Source organism: Melanotaenia boesemani, chromosome 21 (assembly GCF_017639745.1).
Source record: "Melanotaenia boesemani isolate fMelBoe1 chromosome 21, fMelBoe1.pri, whole genome shotgun sequence".
NCBI classification, from domain to species: domain Eukaryota; kingdom Metazoa; phylum Chordata; class Actinopteri; order Atheriniformes; family Melanotaeniidae; genus Melanotaenia; species Melanotaenia boesemani.
Genome location: NC_055702.1, coordinates 28,866,579 through 28,883,250, shown reverse-complemented (window position 1 = coordinate 28,883,250; position 16,672 = coordinate 28,866,579). Strand labels below are relative to the sequence as shown.

Here is a 16,672-nt window from a genome sequence, read left to right as displayed (position 1 = left end):
GTGGTGACGACAGTAGTCACGTGGTTTGCGGCGACGAAAAAATAGGCAGCTTCATGTACGAATCGCCAAGAGAATGAGTCACTATGTAGTGAAGGAGGGGTTAGGGAGTAGGGGGGGGCATTCAGACACAGCCCTGGACATGATGATGAAGCCACTTCCTGTCAGACTTTCCACCAATCAGAGAGCTTCTACGCAGTTTTATATTGACAACAAGTGGATTAAAAATTAAAAGCTCCAGCTGCTACACACTGGTTTATACTGGGATTAAAAGCTGTTACAGACTGGTTTACACTGGGATTAAAAGCTGTTACAGACTGGTTTATACTGGGATTAAAAGCTGCTACAGACTGGTTTATACTGGGACTAAAAGCTGTTACAGACTGGTTTACACTGGGATTAAAAGCTGTTACAGACTGGTTTATACTGGGATTAAAAGCTGCTACAGACTGGTTTATACTGGGATTAAAAGCTGTTACAGACTGGTTTATACTGGGACTAAAAGCTGTTACAGACTGGTTTATACTGGGACTAAAAGCTGTTACAGACTGGTTTATACTGGGACTAAAAGCTGTTACAGACTGGTTTACACTGGGATTAAAAGCTGTTACAGACTGGTTTATACTGGGATTAAAAGCTGTTACAGACTGGTTTATACTGGGATTAAAAGCTGCTACAGACTGGTTTACACTGGGATTAAAAGCTGTTACAGACTGGTTTACACTGGGATTAAAAGCTGTTACAGACTGGTTTATACTGGGATTAAAAGCTGTTACAGACTGGTTTATACTGGGATTAAAAGCTGCTACACACTGGTTTATACTGGGATTAAAAGCTGTTACAGACTGGTTTACACTGGGATTAAAAGCTGTTACAGACTGGTTTATACTGGGATTAAAAGCTGCTACAGACTGGTTTATACTGGGATTAAAAGCTGCTACAGACTGGTTTATACTGGGATTAAAAGCTGTTACACACTGGTTTTTACTGGGATTAAAAGCTGCTACACACTGGTTTATACTGGGATTAAAAGCTGCTACAGACTGGTTTATACTGGGATTAAAAGCTGTTACAGACTGGTTTACACTGGGATTAAAAGCTGTTACAGACTGGTTTATACTGGGATTAAAAGCTGCTACAGACTGGTTTATACTGGGATTAAAAGCTGTTACAGACTGGTTTATACTGGGACTAAAAGCTGTTACAGACTGGTTTATACTGGGACTAAAAGCTGTTACAGACTGGTTTACACTGGGATTAAAAGCTGTTACACACTGGTTTATACTGGGATTAAAAGCTGTTACAGACTGGTTTATACTGGGATTAAAAGCTGCTACACACTGGTTTATACTGGGATTAAAAGCTGTTACAGACTGGTTTACACTGGGATTAAAAGCTGTTACAGACTGGTTTATACTGGGATTAAAAGCTGCTACAGACTGGTTTATACTGGGATTAAAAGCTGCTACAGACTGGTTTATACTGGGATTAAAAGCTGTTACAGACTGGTTTACACTGGGATTAAAAGCTGCTACACACTGGTTTTTACTGGGATTAAAAGCTGCTACACACTGGTTTATACTGGGATTAAAAGCTGTTACAGACTGGTTTACACTGGGATTAAAAGCTGCTACAGACTGGTTTATACTGGGATTAAAAGCTGCTACAGACTGGTTTATACTGGGATTAAAAGCTGCTACAGACTGGTTTATACTGGGATTAAAAGCTGTTACAGACTGGTTTACACTGGGATTAAAAGCTGCTACACACTGGTTTTTACTGGGATTAAAAGCTGCTACAGACTGGTTTATACTGGGATTAAAAGCTGCTACAGACTGGTTTACACTGGGATTAAAAGCTGCTACACACTGGTTTATACTGGGATTAAAAGCTGTTACAGACTGGTTTACACTGGGATTAAAATCTGTTACAGACTGGTTTATACTGGGATTAAAAGCTGCTACAGACTGATTTATACTGGGATTAAAAGCTGCTACAGACTGGTTTATACTGGGATTAAAAGCTGCTACAGACTGGTTTATACTGGGATTAAAAGCTGTTACAGACTGGTTTACACTGGGATTAAAAACTGTTACAGACTGGTTTACACTGGGATTAAAAGCTGCTACAGACTGGTTTACACTGGGATTAAAAGCTGTTACAGACTGGTTTACACTGGGATTAAAAGCTGTTACAGACTGGTTTACACTGGGATTAAAAGCTGCTACAGACTGGTTTATACTGGGATTAAAAGCTGCTACAGACTGGTTTATACTGGGATTAAAAACTGCTACAGACTGGTTTATACTGGGATTAAAATATGCTACACACTGGTTTATACTGGGATTAAAAGCTGCTACAGACTGGTTTATACTGGGATTAAAAGCTGTTACACACTGGTTTATACTGGGATTAAAAGCTGCTACAGACTGGTTTATACTGGGATTAAAAGCTGCTACACACTGGTTTTTACTGGGATTAAAAGCTGCTACAGACTGGTTTATACTGGGATTAAAAGCTGCTACAGACTGGTTTACACTGGGATTAAAAGCTGCTACACACTGGTTTATACTGGGATTAAAAGCTGCTACAGACTGGTTTATACTGGGATTAAAAGCTGTTACAGACTGGTTTACACTGGGATTAAAAGCTGCTACACACTGGTTTTTACTGGGATTAAAAGCTGCTACAGACTGGTTTATACTGGGATTAAAAGCTGCTACAGACTGGTTTACACTGGGATTAAAAGCTGCTACACACTGGTTTATACTGGGATTAAAAGCTGTTACAGACTGGTTTACACTGGGATTAAAAGCTGTTACAGACTGGTTTACACTGGGATTAAAAGCTGCTACAGACTGGTTTATACTGGGATTAAAAGCTGCTACAGACTGGTTTATACTGGGATTAAAAGCTGCTACAGACTGGTTTATACTGGGATTAAAAGCTGTTACAGACTGGTTTACACTGGGATTAAAAGCTGTTACAGACTGGTTTACCCTGGGATTAAAAGCTGCTACACACTGGTTTACACTGGGACTAAAAGCTGTTACAGACTGGTTTACACTGGGATTAAAAGCTGTTACAGACTGGTTTACACTGGGATTAAAAGCTGCTACAGACTGGTTTATACTGGGATTAAAAGCTGCTACAGACTGGTTTATACTGGGATTAAAAACTGCTACAGACTGGTTTATACTGGGATTAAAAGCTGCTACAGACTGGTTTATACTGGGATTAAAAGATGTTACACACTGGTTTATACTGGGATTAAAAGCTGCTACAGACTGGTTTATACTGGGATTAAAAGCTGTTACAGACTGGTTTATACTGGGACTAAAAGCTGTTACAGACTGGTTTATACTGGGACTAAAAGCTGTTACAGACTGGTTTATACTGGTATTAAAAACTGTTACAGACTGGTTTATACTGGGATTAAAAACTGTTACAGACTGGTTTATACTGGGATTAAAAGCTGTTACACACTGGTTTATACTGGGATTAAAATATGCTACAGACTGGTTTATACTGGGATTAAAAGCTGTTACACACTGGTTTATGCTGGGATTAAAAGCTGCTACAGACTGGTTTATACTGGGATTAAAAGCTGTTACAGACTGGTTTATACTGGGATTAAAAGCTGTTACAGACTGGTTTATACTGGGATTAAAAGCTGTTACAGACTGGTTTATACTGGGACTAAAAGCTGTTACAGACTGGTTTATACTGGGATTAAAAGCTGTTACACACTGGTTTATACTGGGATTAAAAGCTGTTACAGACTGGTTTATACTGGGATTAAAAGCTGCTACAGACTGGTTTATACTGGGACTAAAAGCTGTTACAGACTGGTTTATACTGGGATTAAAAGCTGTTACAGACTGGTTTATACTGGGATTAAAAACTGTTACAGACTGGTTTATACTGGGATTAAAAGCTGCTACAGACTGGTTTATACTGGGATTAAAAGCTGCTACAGACTGGTTTATACTGGGATTAAAAGCTGCTACAGACTGGTTTATACTGGGATTAAAAGCTGCTACAGACTGGTTTATACTGGAATTAAAAGCTGCTACAGACTGGTTTATACTGGGATTAAAAGCTGCTACAGACTGGTTTATACTGGGATTAAAAGCTGTTACAGACTGGTTTATACTGGGATTAAAAGCTGCTACAGACTGGTTTATACTGGGATTAAAGCTTGTTGGAGGCTGTTTTTGTTGCCGTCCTTGCTGCTCACTCGTTCGTTGTTTTCTTGAATTGTGAAGGTTGTGTTCCTGTTTTCAGCAGATTCCTCCTGCAGCCCTTACAGCCCTCTGTGTTTATGGAGTGGACCTCCCACCCTGACAATGTCAGCAGAGACTACATCTCTATACGTCCATGGACAACAATGGTGTTAAACATTAATCTCCTGCTTCTCATACACATGATACAGATTTTTAACTCCATCATAAGTTTCATCACTCTGAATAATGGTTAGCAATTTATTGATTTTTAGTGTTGTTAAAACTGATGTGCTTGGACACAAGTCTTCCATCCTGTGTTAGACATTTAAAGTTCTCATCTCAGTCTGGATCATCAGGAGCACCTCAGAACGACCACATGTTGGTGTAGCATCACCATTCCAGATTAATGTAGTACACTTATTGTCAGAAAAATAATGATTATTCAGCGTTGGTTAAACTTCCAACAGTACAAATGAGTAAAACCTTTTACTTTTACTCATTTCTGTCTTTTGATGCCACCATGACAAATAATACAACACAACAAAATCTCCTTACCTCTGTAAACAATAAACAAGTGTGATGAAGTGAGAATAACCACAGGTTTTCATTTACAATAAGTTTATTTCTCTTTAGGTCTGATTTGTTTAATCTTAAAACTAAAGGGGTCTAATACTCAAACTGAATGAGAGTACGATTCCTGACGTGTGATGGGAGCTGCAGTGACAGCGATGAGGCGTGAGCTTGTTCCACTTCTCTGTCTGCGAGCTGACGGTTAGTTTGAGGAACTGCTGGCGTCCCAGCAGTGAGTCGGGGTGGCCTCTGATATCAAGCTAATAACAGAACTGTGTACGGAGCCAAAGGAGCCAGTTCAGACGGAAAATACTGAGTCACAGTTCAGGACTTCGTCTCAGATGTGTGACACACAGACAGTCATGTCTGACTTTTCCACACCTCGGCATCTTAGAAGCGTTTTTCTCTCACCCAGCTGAGTGTCAGCCCCAGGAAGAAGAGGAGAGAACAACCTTTCCTTCTCCTTGTGGAGCTCAGTGGGAGGCCAGGTCGTAGTTTCATCAGTGTTTTCCTGTGACATCCTGAAGGAATTTCTTTTCCCCCCAACATTTCTGTGATTGGAGCCAGACTCTCTATAGAATTAAAGGGATGTCATTTGTTCCTGTGGGAAAGAATTTGGGAAAATAGGCTAAACATGGTTGACTTACGGATCAGGTCCCATTTGATAATTTCCATGGTTGTGTGTGGAGTCACAGTGGGCCTGTTGTAATGTTGTAATGTTTCACCTTTCTGTTGCAGTCCTGGCTTCATATCATCTGTTGGTGTCCGTTATGTTGCATCCCAACATTCCCATCACTCTAGGAACAGAACAGGAAGAGCTCGGAACTGTGTTTCTGAGCAGCTGGACAGCTGAAGCTCTGACCGGTTTCCCCTCTGTCTTCTCCACAGTGGGCATCAGTGGGCCTGCAGGCTCCACGCTGGTGCTGACACAGGATGAAGAGGTTCAGACGCCACGGCCACGAGTCCCAGAGAGACCGAGTCAAACAGGAGCTCTTCCAGTTCAACAAGGCAAGTCACAGCGAGGGGAATGACTTCCCACCTCCTCCATCTCCTCCTCTTCTCTGCTCCTCCTCATCTCCTGCTATTCATCCTGTTCCTCCTCCATCTCCTGCTATTCATCCTGTTCCTCCTCACTTCCTGCTATTCATCCTGCTCCTCCTCCATCTCCCGCTATTCATCCTGTTCCTCCTCCATCTCCTGCTATTCATCCTGTTCCTCCTCCATCTCCTGCTATTCATCCTGTTCCTCCTCATCTCCTGCTATTCATCCTGTTCCTCCTCCATCTCACGCTATTCATCCTGTTCCTCCTCCATCTCCTGCTATTCATCCTGTTCCTCCTCATCTCCTGCTATTCATCCTGTTCCTCCTCCATCTCCTGCTATTCATCCTGTTCCTCCTCCATCTCCTGCTATTCATCCTGCTCCTCCTCATCTCCTGCTATTCATCCTGTTCCTCCTCCATCTCCTGCTATTCATCCTGTTCCTCCTCATCTCCTGCTATTCATCCTGTTCCTCCTCCATCTCCTGCTATTCATCCTGTTCCTCCTCCATCTCCTGCTATTCATCCTGCTCCTCCTCCATCTCCCGCTATTCATCCTGCTCCTCCTCCATCTCCTGCTATTCATCCTGTTCCTCCTCCATCTCCTGCTATTCATCCTGTTCCTCCTCCATCTCCTGCTATTCATCCTGTTCCTCCTCCATCTCCTGCTATTCATCCTGTTCCTCCTCCATCTCCTGCTATTCATCCTGTTCCTCCTCCATCTCCTGCTATTCATCCTGCTCCTCCTCATCTCCTGCTATTCATCCTGCTCCTCCTCCATCTCCCGCTATTCATCCTGCTCCTCCTCCATCTCCCGCTATTCATCCTGCTCCTCCTCCATCTCCCTCTATTCATCCTGCTCCTCCTTCATCTCCCTCTATTCATCCTGCTCCTCCTCCATCTCCCTCTATTCATCCTGCTCCTCCTCCATCTCCCGCTATTCATCCTGTTCCTCCTCCATCTCCCGCTATTCATCCTGTTCCTCCTCCATCTCCCGCTATTCATCCTGTTCCTCCTCCATCTCCCGCTATTCATCCTGCTCCTCCTCATCTCCTGCTATTCATCCTGTTCCTCCTCCATCTCCTGCTATTCATCCTGTTCTTCCTCCATCTCCTGCTATTCATCCTGCTCCTCCTCATCTCCTGCTATTCATCCTGTTCCTCCTCCATCTCCTGCTATTCATCCTGCTCCTCCTCCATCTCCTGCTATTCATCCTGCTCCTCCTCATCTCCTGCTATTCATCCTGTTCCTCCTCCATCTCCCGCTATTCATCCTGCTCCTCCTCCATCTCCCGCTATTCATCCTGCTCCTCCTCCATCTCCCGCTATTCATCCTGTTCCTCCTCCATCTCCCGCTATTCATCCTGTTCCTCCTCCATCTCCCGCTATTCATCCTGTTCCTCCTCCATCTCACGCTATTCATCCTGTTCCTCCTCCATCTCCAGCTATTCATCCTGTTCCTCCTCCATCTCCCGCTATTCATCCTGTTCCTCCTCCATCTCCCGCTATTCATCCTGCTCCTCCTCCATCTCCAGCTATTCATCCTGTTCCTCCTCCATCTCCCGCTATTCATCCTGTTCCTCCTCCATCTCCCGCTATTCATCCTGTTCCTCCTCCATCTCCCGCTATTCATCCTGTTCCTCCTCCATCTCCCGCTATTCATCCTGTTCCTCCTCCATCTCCCGCTATTCATCCTGCTCCTCCTCATCTCCTGCTATTCATCCTGTTCCTCCTCCATCTCCTGCTATTCATCCTGTTCTTCCTCCATCTCCTGCTATTCATCCTGCTCCTCCTCATCTCCTGCTATTCATCCTGTTCCTCCTCCATCTCCTGCTATTCATCCTGCTCCTCCTCCATCTCCTGCTATTCATCCTGCTCCTCCTCATCTCCTGCTATTCATCCTGTTCCTCCTCCATCTCCCGCTATTCATCCTGCTCCTCCTCCATCTCCCGCTATTCATCCTGCTCCTCCTCCATCTCCCGCTATTCATCCTGTTCCTCCTCCATCTCCCGCTATTCATCCTGTTCCTCCTCCATCTCACGCTATTCATCCTGTTCCTCCTCCATCTCCAGCTATTCATCCTGTTCCTCCTCCATCTCCCGCTATTCATCCTGTTCCTCCTCCATCTCCCGCTATTCATCCTGCTCCTCCTCCATCTCCAGCTATTCATCCTGTTCCTCCTCCATCTCCCGCTATTCATCCTGTTCCTCCTCCATCTCCCGCTATTCATCCTGTTCCTCCTCCATCTCCCTCTATTCATCCTGTTCCTCCTCCATCTCCCTCTATTCATCCTGTTCCTCCTCCATCTCCCGCTATTCATCCTGTTCCTCCTCCATCTCCTGCTATTCATCCTGTTCCTCCTCCATCTCCCTCTATTCATCCTGCTCCTCCTCCATCTCCTGCTATTCATCCTGCTCCTCCTCCATCTCCTGCTATTCATCCTGCTCCTCCTCCATCTCCCGCTATTCATCCTGTTCCTCCTCCATCTCCCGCTATTCATCCTGCTCCTCCTCCATCTCCCGCTATTCATCCTGCTCCTCCTCCATCTCCCGCTATTCATCCTGTTCCTCCTCCATCTCCTGCTATTCATCCTGCTCCTCCTCCATCTCCCTCTATTCATCCTGCTCCTCCTCCATCTCCCGCTAGTCATCCTGTTCCTCCTCCATCTCCTGCTATTCATCCTGCTCCTCCTCCATCTCCCGCTAGTCATCCTGTTCCTCCTCCATCTCCTGCTATTCATCCTGCTCCTCCTCCATCTCCCGCTAGTCATCCTGTTCCTCCTCCATCTCCTGCTATTCATCCTGCTCCTCCTCCATCTCCCGCTAGTCATCCTGTTCCTTCTCCATCTCCTGCTATTCATCCTGTTCCTCCTCCATCTCCTGCTATTCATCCTGCTCCTCCTCCATCTCCTGCTATTCATCCTGTTCCTCATCTCCTGCTTTTCATCCTGTTCCTCCTCCATCTCCTGCTATTCATCCTGCTCCTCCTCCATCTCCCGCTATTCATCCTGCTCCTCCTCCATCTCCCGCTATTCATCCTGTTCCTCCTCCATCTCCCGCTAGTCATCCTGTTCCTCCTCCATCTCCTGCTATTCATCCTGTTCCTCATCTCCTGCTTTTCATCCTGTTCCTCCTCCATCTCCCGCTATTCATCCTGCTCCTCCTCCATCTCCCGCTAGTCATCCTGTTCCTCCTCCATCTCCTGCTATTCATCCTGCTCCTCCTCCATCTCCTGCTATTCATCCTGTTCCTCATCTCCTGCTTTTCATCCTGTTCCTCCTCCATCTCCCGCTATTCATCCTGCTCCTCCTCCATCTCCCGCTAGTCATCCTGTTCCTCCTCCATCTCCTGCTATTCATCCTGCTCCTCCTCCATCTCCTGCTATTCATCCTGTTCCTCCTCCATCTCCTGCTATTCATCCTGTTCCTCCTCCATCTCACGCTAGTCATCCTGTTCCTCCTCCATCTCCTGCTAGTCATCCTGTTCCTCCTCCATCTCCTGCTAGTCATCCTGTTCCTCCTCCATCTCCTGCTATTCATCCTGCTCCTCCTCCATCTCCTGCTATTCATCCTGCTCCTCCTCCATCTCCTGCTATTCATCCTGCTCCTCCTCCATCTCCTGCTATTCATCCTGTTCCTCCTCCATCTCCTGCTATTCATCCTGCTCCTCCTCCATCTCCCGCTAGTCATCCTGTTCCTTCTCCATCTCCTGCTATTCATCCTGTTCCTCCTCCATCTCCTGCTATTCATCCTGCTCCTCCTCCATCTCCTGCTATTCATCCTGTTCCTCATCTCCTGCTTTTCATCCTGTTCCTCCTCCATCTCCTGCTATTCATCCTGCTCCTCCTCCATCTCCCGCTATTCATCCTGCTCCTCCTCCATCTCCCGCTATTCATCCTGTTCCTCCTCCATCTCCCGCTAGTCATCCTGTTCCTCCTCCATCTCCTGCTATTCATCCTGTTCCTCATCTCCTGCTTTTCATCCTGTTCCTCCTCCATCTCCCGCTATTCATCCTGCTCCTCCTCCATCTCCCGCTAGTCATCCTGTTCCTCCTCCATCTCCTGCTATTCATCCTGCTCCTCCTCCATCTCCTGCTATTCATCCTGTTCCTCATCTCCTGCTTTTCATCCTGTTCCTCCTCCATCTCCCGCTATTCATCCTGCTCCTCCTCCATCTCCCGCTAGTCATCCTGTTCCTCCTCCATCTCCTGCTATTCATCCTGCTCCTCCTCCATCTCCTGCTATTCATCCTGTTCCTCCTCCATCTCCTGCTATTCATCCTGTTCCTCCTCCATCTCACGCTAGTCATCCTGTTCCTCCTCCATCTCCTGCTAGTCATCCTGTTCCTCCTCCATCTCCTGCTAGTCATCCTGTTCCTCCTCCATCTCCTGCTATTCATCCTGCTCCTCCTCCATCTCCTGCTATTCATCCTGCTCCTCCTCCATCTCCTGCTATTCATCCTGCTCCTCCTCCATCTCCTGCTATTCATCCTGTTCCTCCTCCATCTCCTGCTATTCATCCTGTTCCTCATCTCCTGCTATTCATCCTGCTCCTCCTCCATCTTTTTCTCCTCCTCCCTCTCTCGGGCTGCTTTGCATGGACAAGCCTGTGAGTGTTTTTGGAAGGGGGCGGGGCTTGCGGCAGCACCTGCGCCTCATTGAGATGAAAACCTTTTTCCCGTCGGTCTCGCCGTCTCCAGTAAAAACCAGAGAACGTTGCTGATCTGTTTTTTATGTTGCCAGATGGAGCTAAAACCTAATTCTAGCCGCATGTTGCTGAGCAGGCAGCGCTGCAAAGACATTTCAGTGAACCTGCAGACGCCAACGTGGCATTTACTTATCGATACCTGCACTAATTAATATCTAACTACGTACTACAGTTTAGAATAGACTAGTATCTGTGAAGAGATTAAATTTAATGTTGGACCACCCTAGCAGATACATCTCCAGACCTCCTCCTTCCAACCAGGCTGTTTCTGCACATAAAACTGGAGGAAAATCACGTTTTTACCTAAAACCAGTTTGCATGGAAGTTGCTTCGTAAATCTAATTCATTTGTTGTATTTCAGACTGGACATTTTAGCCATCAGTACTTTCATCTGCAGACGTCTCCATACGATGTGAAATACCAAGACAAATGCTGACCACCATGTCACACCTGTGGACTCGTTTAATAATAAAAAAAATAGTTTTAATAATCAGTGTAATTCCAACATGATTAGTCTGCCTTAGAAAATGTTTATTTCTGCTCTCTGAGGTGAGCAGTCAACATGCTGTTTTATTTGATCTGTTTACAAACGTGATGCAGAATTTTCTGACATGAAGGGACGAAAGTTTATAATGAATGGAAAGTTAAGTGTTTCTACGAACACTGAGGTGTGTGTATGAGGAAAGGAAAGGTGAGAAGGACACGCCGGATGTGTTAGAAGTGAGAAAGAAATGAGTTCAAACATTTAACTCAGACAACAGTTGTGATGCAGATCCGGGTCCACAGAGCTGGACACAGATTTACTATCGAACCCAGACATGGACGCAGCTTTAACAGTCTGACATGAGTCCTGAGCCACTGCACACTGTTTATTTCATTGTTATTTATGTGTCATTAAATCCTGCAGGGATCAAGGTTTCCTTCAGTTCTGAGCTTCAGGTCACTCTGTTTGGTCTCTTGTTTCGTATCAATCTTTGGATAAAATCAGCTGAAATCTGGGAGGAGTACTGCATTCTAACCTTAGTGTTGATGCTCAGGTCAAACGTGGAGTTCGGATAAAATCAGCTCATTCGTTCAGCTGCTGTCTTATAAAAAGTTCTGCAGCTTTTCTGTTCTCACCTGTAATTCATTGTCCTCAGGTATCAGTCAGAACTGCAGAAAGGAGACCTTCTAACTGTCCCCAGATCTCAGTTTGGGACATCGGGACATTAGGCTTTTTCCACCAGAACCTCCACCTGATGGACCAGACTCGCCACATCTGCAGCTTTTAAACCAGTTCAGCACAGACTGGTCTCCAGTGAACTGGACCAGTAAAATAACAGCAGAATAACAATTGTTACTGCTAACGTTTTATCTTGGAGTCTTTTAGCTCTCTAGTGTCATTTATTCAGGTGAATTCAGTCCCAGAGTTTTGTTTTGGTGTTTTTATTCTCCTCTGCTGTTCAACTTTGTCACATTGTTAAGAATAAATAAAGTTGTATTCTTATATTTGGACCTTTTTATCCGTCTGTCCGTGGATGATCCTCAGGTGTAGCCCGGATGAAGATGCTCTAATGTTTTTGCCGCCACCTCTCTGTCCCTGCAGACCGTGGAGCATGGCTTCCCCCACCAGCCCAGCGCTCTGGGCTACAGTCCATCTCTGCAGCTGCTGGCCATCGGCACCCGCTCTGGAGCCATCAAACTGTATCCTTCATTCCAGTTGTTCAGGAATGTTCTCCGGGAGGGATCTTGGTTTTGGAGCTGATGAATCCTTGCCTGGTTGAGATGTTTTATTTTCCCACGCCGCTGTTCAGCCTGCTGCTGTCAGACACTGCAGCTTTCACCCAGTCTGGCCCAGTGGCAGTGTGGTGCAACCAGTCCGTACACTCAGCACTGAAAAGACAGACAGGTAGCTTCCCTCATTAGGCTAATTCACGAGCACAAAGCCATGGATTGTTCCTGCATGAAACAGCGTGAGGAGTCAAACAAAGGAAAATCTGTCCATGAATGTTAGGAGTCAAGTGGAGAGCGCCTCAGGCCGGGTCGAAGGACAAAGATGGCTCTGTTGTTTGCGTTATGTGATGCTTGGGTCCGTTTCTTTACAGGTCTGGTTCTGGTGCACTGGGCTGCTTTACTGGTTTGCTGTTTGAATTCGTTCCTCAAGCTGATGGACGGACTGGTTGATGGTTATACTGTCATTCTGGGTCATCAAGATGGCTCAGTTTTTAACCGCTCTGATCAGCTGCTGTCACCATGTTTAACCCAAGTAGTTCATCACACTTTTCTCCAGTCACTCCTTTTCCCCTCAGCTTCACTTTCTGCTCGTGTTTCCCCAGAAGGGATGATTTTTTTTCTGACATCAGCAGGACAAATTTACCACCTCTGCAGGTCATTAAAGGACATAAAATTCCTCTTCCAGAAACTGCTGTAAAAATATTACACATTTTTTTCTAACTTCTTAATGAACTTCATTTCCAAATGTGTAATTATACCAGTTATTTTAACCCTTTACATGCCAATTAGATTACATGATGTCACTGTTTTTATGAAAAAAGATAAGCAGTTGTTCCAATACAGGCAAAGCGGTGGGGATTATGTTTTTACTCATTTTAGTACATTTAAGACAATCCCTGAGCTCCTAAACGAACCAAAAAAAACCTTTTCCCACTCGTGTAATGTTTTCTAGCAGTTTTTTGTCCTCTAATGACCTGACAGCATGGTTAAAAATAACCACATGGGCTAAACTGATTCATATTTCTGAGTCATTGGACTGTTGGTGTCCCGCAAGTACTTCTATTCCCGGTCAGATCGTTCCTTAACCAGTGGACAGGTACGGAGCTCCAGGTGTGGAATTCATGGGTCTGCATGATGAGAATGCGGCTGTCACTCAGGTGCACTTCATGCCTCACCAGGTACAGGAAATGACATAAACGTATTACCGGTCTGCTAACAGCTGGTAAAATGGGTTTCTGAACAGTCCCGAGTAACTGCGGTTCCTTTCCAGGCCGAGCTGGTCACCTTGCTGGACGATAACAGTCTCCACATGTGGACTTTAAAAGGTCACAATGGGCTGTCCGAGCTTCTGGAGATAGGGCGCTTCACACTGACTGGGCCACCCGGGTAAAACACACATTTACAGCATCATCTTAACTTTTGCAGGGGTTGACAACTTTAACTGCAGAAATGTAGTTCCACTTTTTCTTTCTGGGCCTGGAAAATGCTCCCTCCTTACAGATGTAAACCATTCATATGAAACTGTTGGTTTTGTTCCTCAGAGCTCCACCACATGTGACCAGAGTGACGGCGGTGCTGGCCCACTCCTCCGGAGAGCTGCTGCTGCTGGGAACAGAAGGAGGACACGTGTTCATTGTTGAAGTCCCGGGATTCAGAGAGCTGGAGGAGAGGAACATCAGCCTGGACCAGGTCGCCAGCAGGTGGGTCTCTCTGCAGGTGACATGCTGATCGGCTGTTCGGTCATCAGAGGTGACGTCGGGTTGTGATTGGTGCATGTGAGGAAGACGTTCTGCCACACACCTGTGAGACAATGAAAATGACCTCATGATGTCATATGAGGTCAACATGTCTCTTGTTTTGCTGGAATTGATCAGAAGACACTTTAGATCAGGGGTGCCCAAGTTCGGTCCTCGAGATCTACCATCCTGCAACTTTTAGATGCAACCCTTCTCCAACACACTTGAATCAGATGTCATCTGCATGTCATTCAGCGCTGCAGAGGCCTGGTAACGAGCCAGTCATTTGATTCAGGTGTGTTGGAGAAGGGTTGCATCTAAAAGTTGCAGGATGGTAGATCTTGAGGACCGGACTTGGGCACCCCTGCTTTAGATCCTCTGGTTCTCAAGAGGATGTTCTTCAGGAGAAATCCTGCTTAATAAACCACTATGGTTGCACCACCACCCGTCTTTAAAATGGATCTACTCCCCTTTAAGAGTGCTGCGGTGCGGAAGGACAGGAAGCTGTCTCCTCTCTGATTGGATGGTGACAAATCAAACTACCCAATCAGATAGAAGTGTAAAGATATGAACAAAATTTGCACCTTCAGAGTCTTGCACGCAGTTTTGTGCTTTGCATCTGTGAACAGGGTTTTTGCAAAAGAACTTTATTTTTATTTTCACAAATACAAACCTTTTTTACAACCATACAAACCTTTTGAGTTTTTCAGGCAGATTGTTTTTACAGGGAGACGCGCTGATTTACAGATGCAAAATCTTTGTCTTAATATTGAGCCAATAGTGAACATGCTGGTCTACACCCTGATGAACCCCAAAAACAACAGACTTTATTTAACATAAAACCCAAAACAAAGCATTAATATTAGGATTTTGTTTTTCTTTGGTTTTTCTGATGGAAATGCTTGATAATCCCATGTGATGAGCCCTGAGGATGTAAACATGAGTTGATTATTCTGTTCCAGACCTCTGAGCCTCCTGCAGATCCATGTTGATGTCTCTGTTGTCCCTCTTTGTCTCATCCTTCATGGTTTGTCTTCCAGCGTACCAGATGACTACATCGGTCGCAGGAATTTGGAGCACGTGGAGGCCTTACAGGAGAACCCGGTGAAGTGGAACCAGGTTGTTATCGGCTACGGACGAGGTCTCATGGTAATCTGGGATCTGGAGAATCAGTGTGCCTTGCAGCACATCCCTGCCACACAGGTAGCTGTGGTGTGACTCAGATTTAGGCCTGAAGAACTAAATCCTACACCCAGAACATCTGATGTTTGTATGTTTTCTCTTTATTCTGATAAACCAAAGCAACTGGAGAGCATGTGGTGGACAGAGGATGGGAGCTACATTCTGAGTTCTCACAGCGATGGAAGCTACTGTCGATGGATGGTGGGAGGCGAGGACGTAAATGAAGAGGAGGAGAAATCTGACATTCCCTATGGTGAGGAGGAAGAGCTGTCCACTTCATGATTCACTGCCACAGATAAAATCTGGTTTTCCAACAGCTCATGATCATTTTCTTGTCTTGCTGCAGGACATTTCCCCTGCAAGGCCATCACTAAAATAGTTCAGCTTCCTACAGCAGAAGGGTGAGTTGTCTTTATTCACCACTGTCCTCCTCTACCTCACCTCAGCCCTCGTCACACATTAATCTGGTGACAAATTGAACTGAACTTGAACCTGTTTGTGTAGGCCTCCTTTCCTGCTGTTCAGCGGAGGCATGCCCAGGGCCAGCTACGGGGACCGACACTCTATCACAGTGATCCACAGTAAAACACACGTGGCTCTAGACTTCACCTCCAGGATCATTGACTTCTTCGTCATCCAAGATGGAGCACAGCGAGCAGGCAGGCCACACGCACCACAAACCACATGATACTGATAAAGAAAAACCTGCAATATGGTGGAATAAACTGACCGGGGCTCTGCCCACATGTTCAGTCCACACTGTTACATGATGTGGAAAAATTTATGGCCACCTGGGGATGTGGACTAGACACTAGAAAAATGCCCTGTACAGGAGGCAGCATGAGATCTTAGAGTCCAGCAGATGTTTGCAGACAGCAGGAAGCAGCAATGCTAACATTTAGCATAGCAACATGATGGGAGAAAATCAGCTAAAAGACTACCAAGCACCGGCATCCAAACCAAACACAGTTCAAACGCCCCAGCAGTTATATGGGAATGTAGAAAACCATGAGAACAGTTCTGTCCACTTTAGAGCTTCTGCTAATTTTTCCACACAAACCAGGAGTCAAATGAAAGCAGAGGCTCTGCTGGTTACAAAATCTCCATTTCCACTGAGCGGTTCGGTCAAGGCCAGTACGGTTCAGAAGTTTTAGAATGGTCCAGCCAAGAATGGTCCAGATGAGCTAAGTCGCTGCGATGTAGGTGACGCTGGTGGCAGGTAAGTGACGCTAATGCTGTAGGTGACGTAGTTCCGGGGAGACGGCAGATTCAAACTAGGCTCGCCCAAACATTTATACTTTCATTCAGTTGTATTTTGTGCCAGCCTAATCAAAATATTCTTTAAAGTAGGAAAATAGTGTCTTTAAAAGGTACACTCTGGAGCACAGCGAGGAGGATTTGGCCAACCTGACAGATTTTATAGATCGTTGTTACGACAGAATCGTCATGGGGAAACCAAACAACACATCCACCCCCTCCACCTCATCCAAGTCCAAGAGACAGCGAA

General features: G+C 45.6%; 1 protein-coding gene across 1 annotated transcript in view; it reads left to right on the top strand.

The window, feature by feature from the left end:
* Positions 1 to 15,853, top strand: part of LOC121632202 (LLGL scribble cell polarity complex component 2-like) — a 29,541-nt gene extending 13,688 nt beyond the window's left edge. Inside the window, exons 2-10 of the mRNA XM_041973448.1 lie at positions 5,682 to 5,801; positions 12,120 to 12,217; positions 13,344 to 13,425; positions 13,518 to 13,633; positions 13,789 to 13,947; positions 15,024 to 15,186; positions 15,286 to 15,418; positions 15,512 to 15,566; positions 15,670 to 15,853. Of these exons, the coding sequence (XP_041829382.1) occupies positions 5,727 to 5,801; positions 12,120 to 12,217; positions 13,344 to 13,425; positions 13,518 to 13,633; positions 13,789 to 13,947; positions 15,024 to 15,186; positions 15,286 to 15,418; positions 15,512 to 15,566; positions 15,670 to 15,853 (1,065 nt within the window). The 5' untranslated portion in view covers positions 5,682 to 5,726. The remainder of the gene's footprint in view (positions 1 to 5,681; positions 5,802 to 12,119; positions 12,218 to 13,343; positions 13,426 to 13,517; positions 13,634 to 13,788; positions 13,948 to 15,023; positions 15,187 to 15,285; positions 15,419 to 15,511; positions 15,567 to 15,669) is intronic.
* Positions 15,854 to 16,672: the final 819 nt, after the last annotated feature.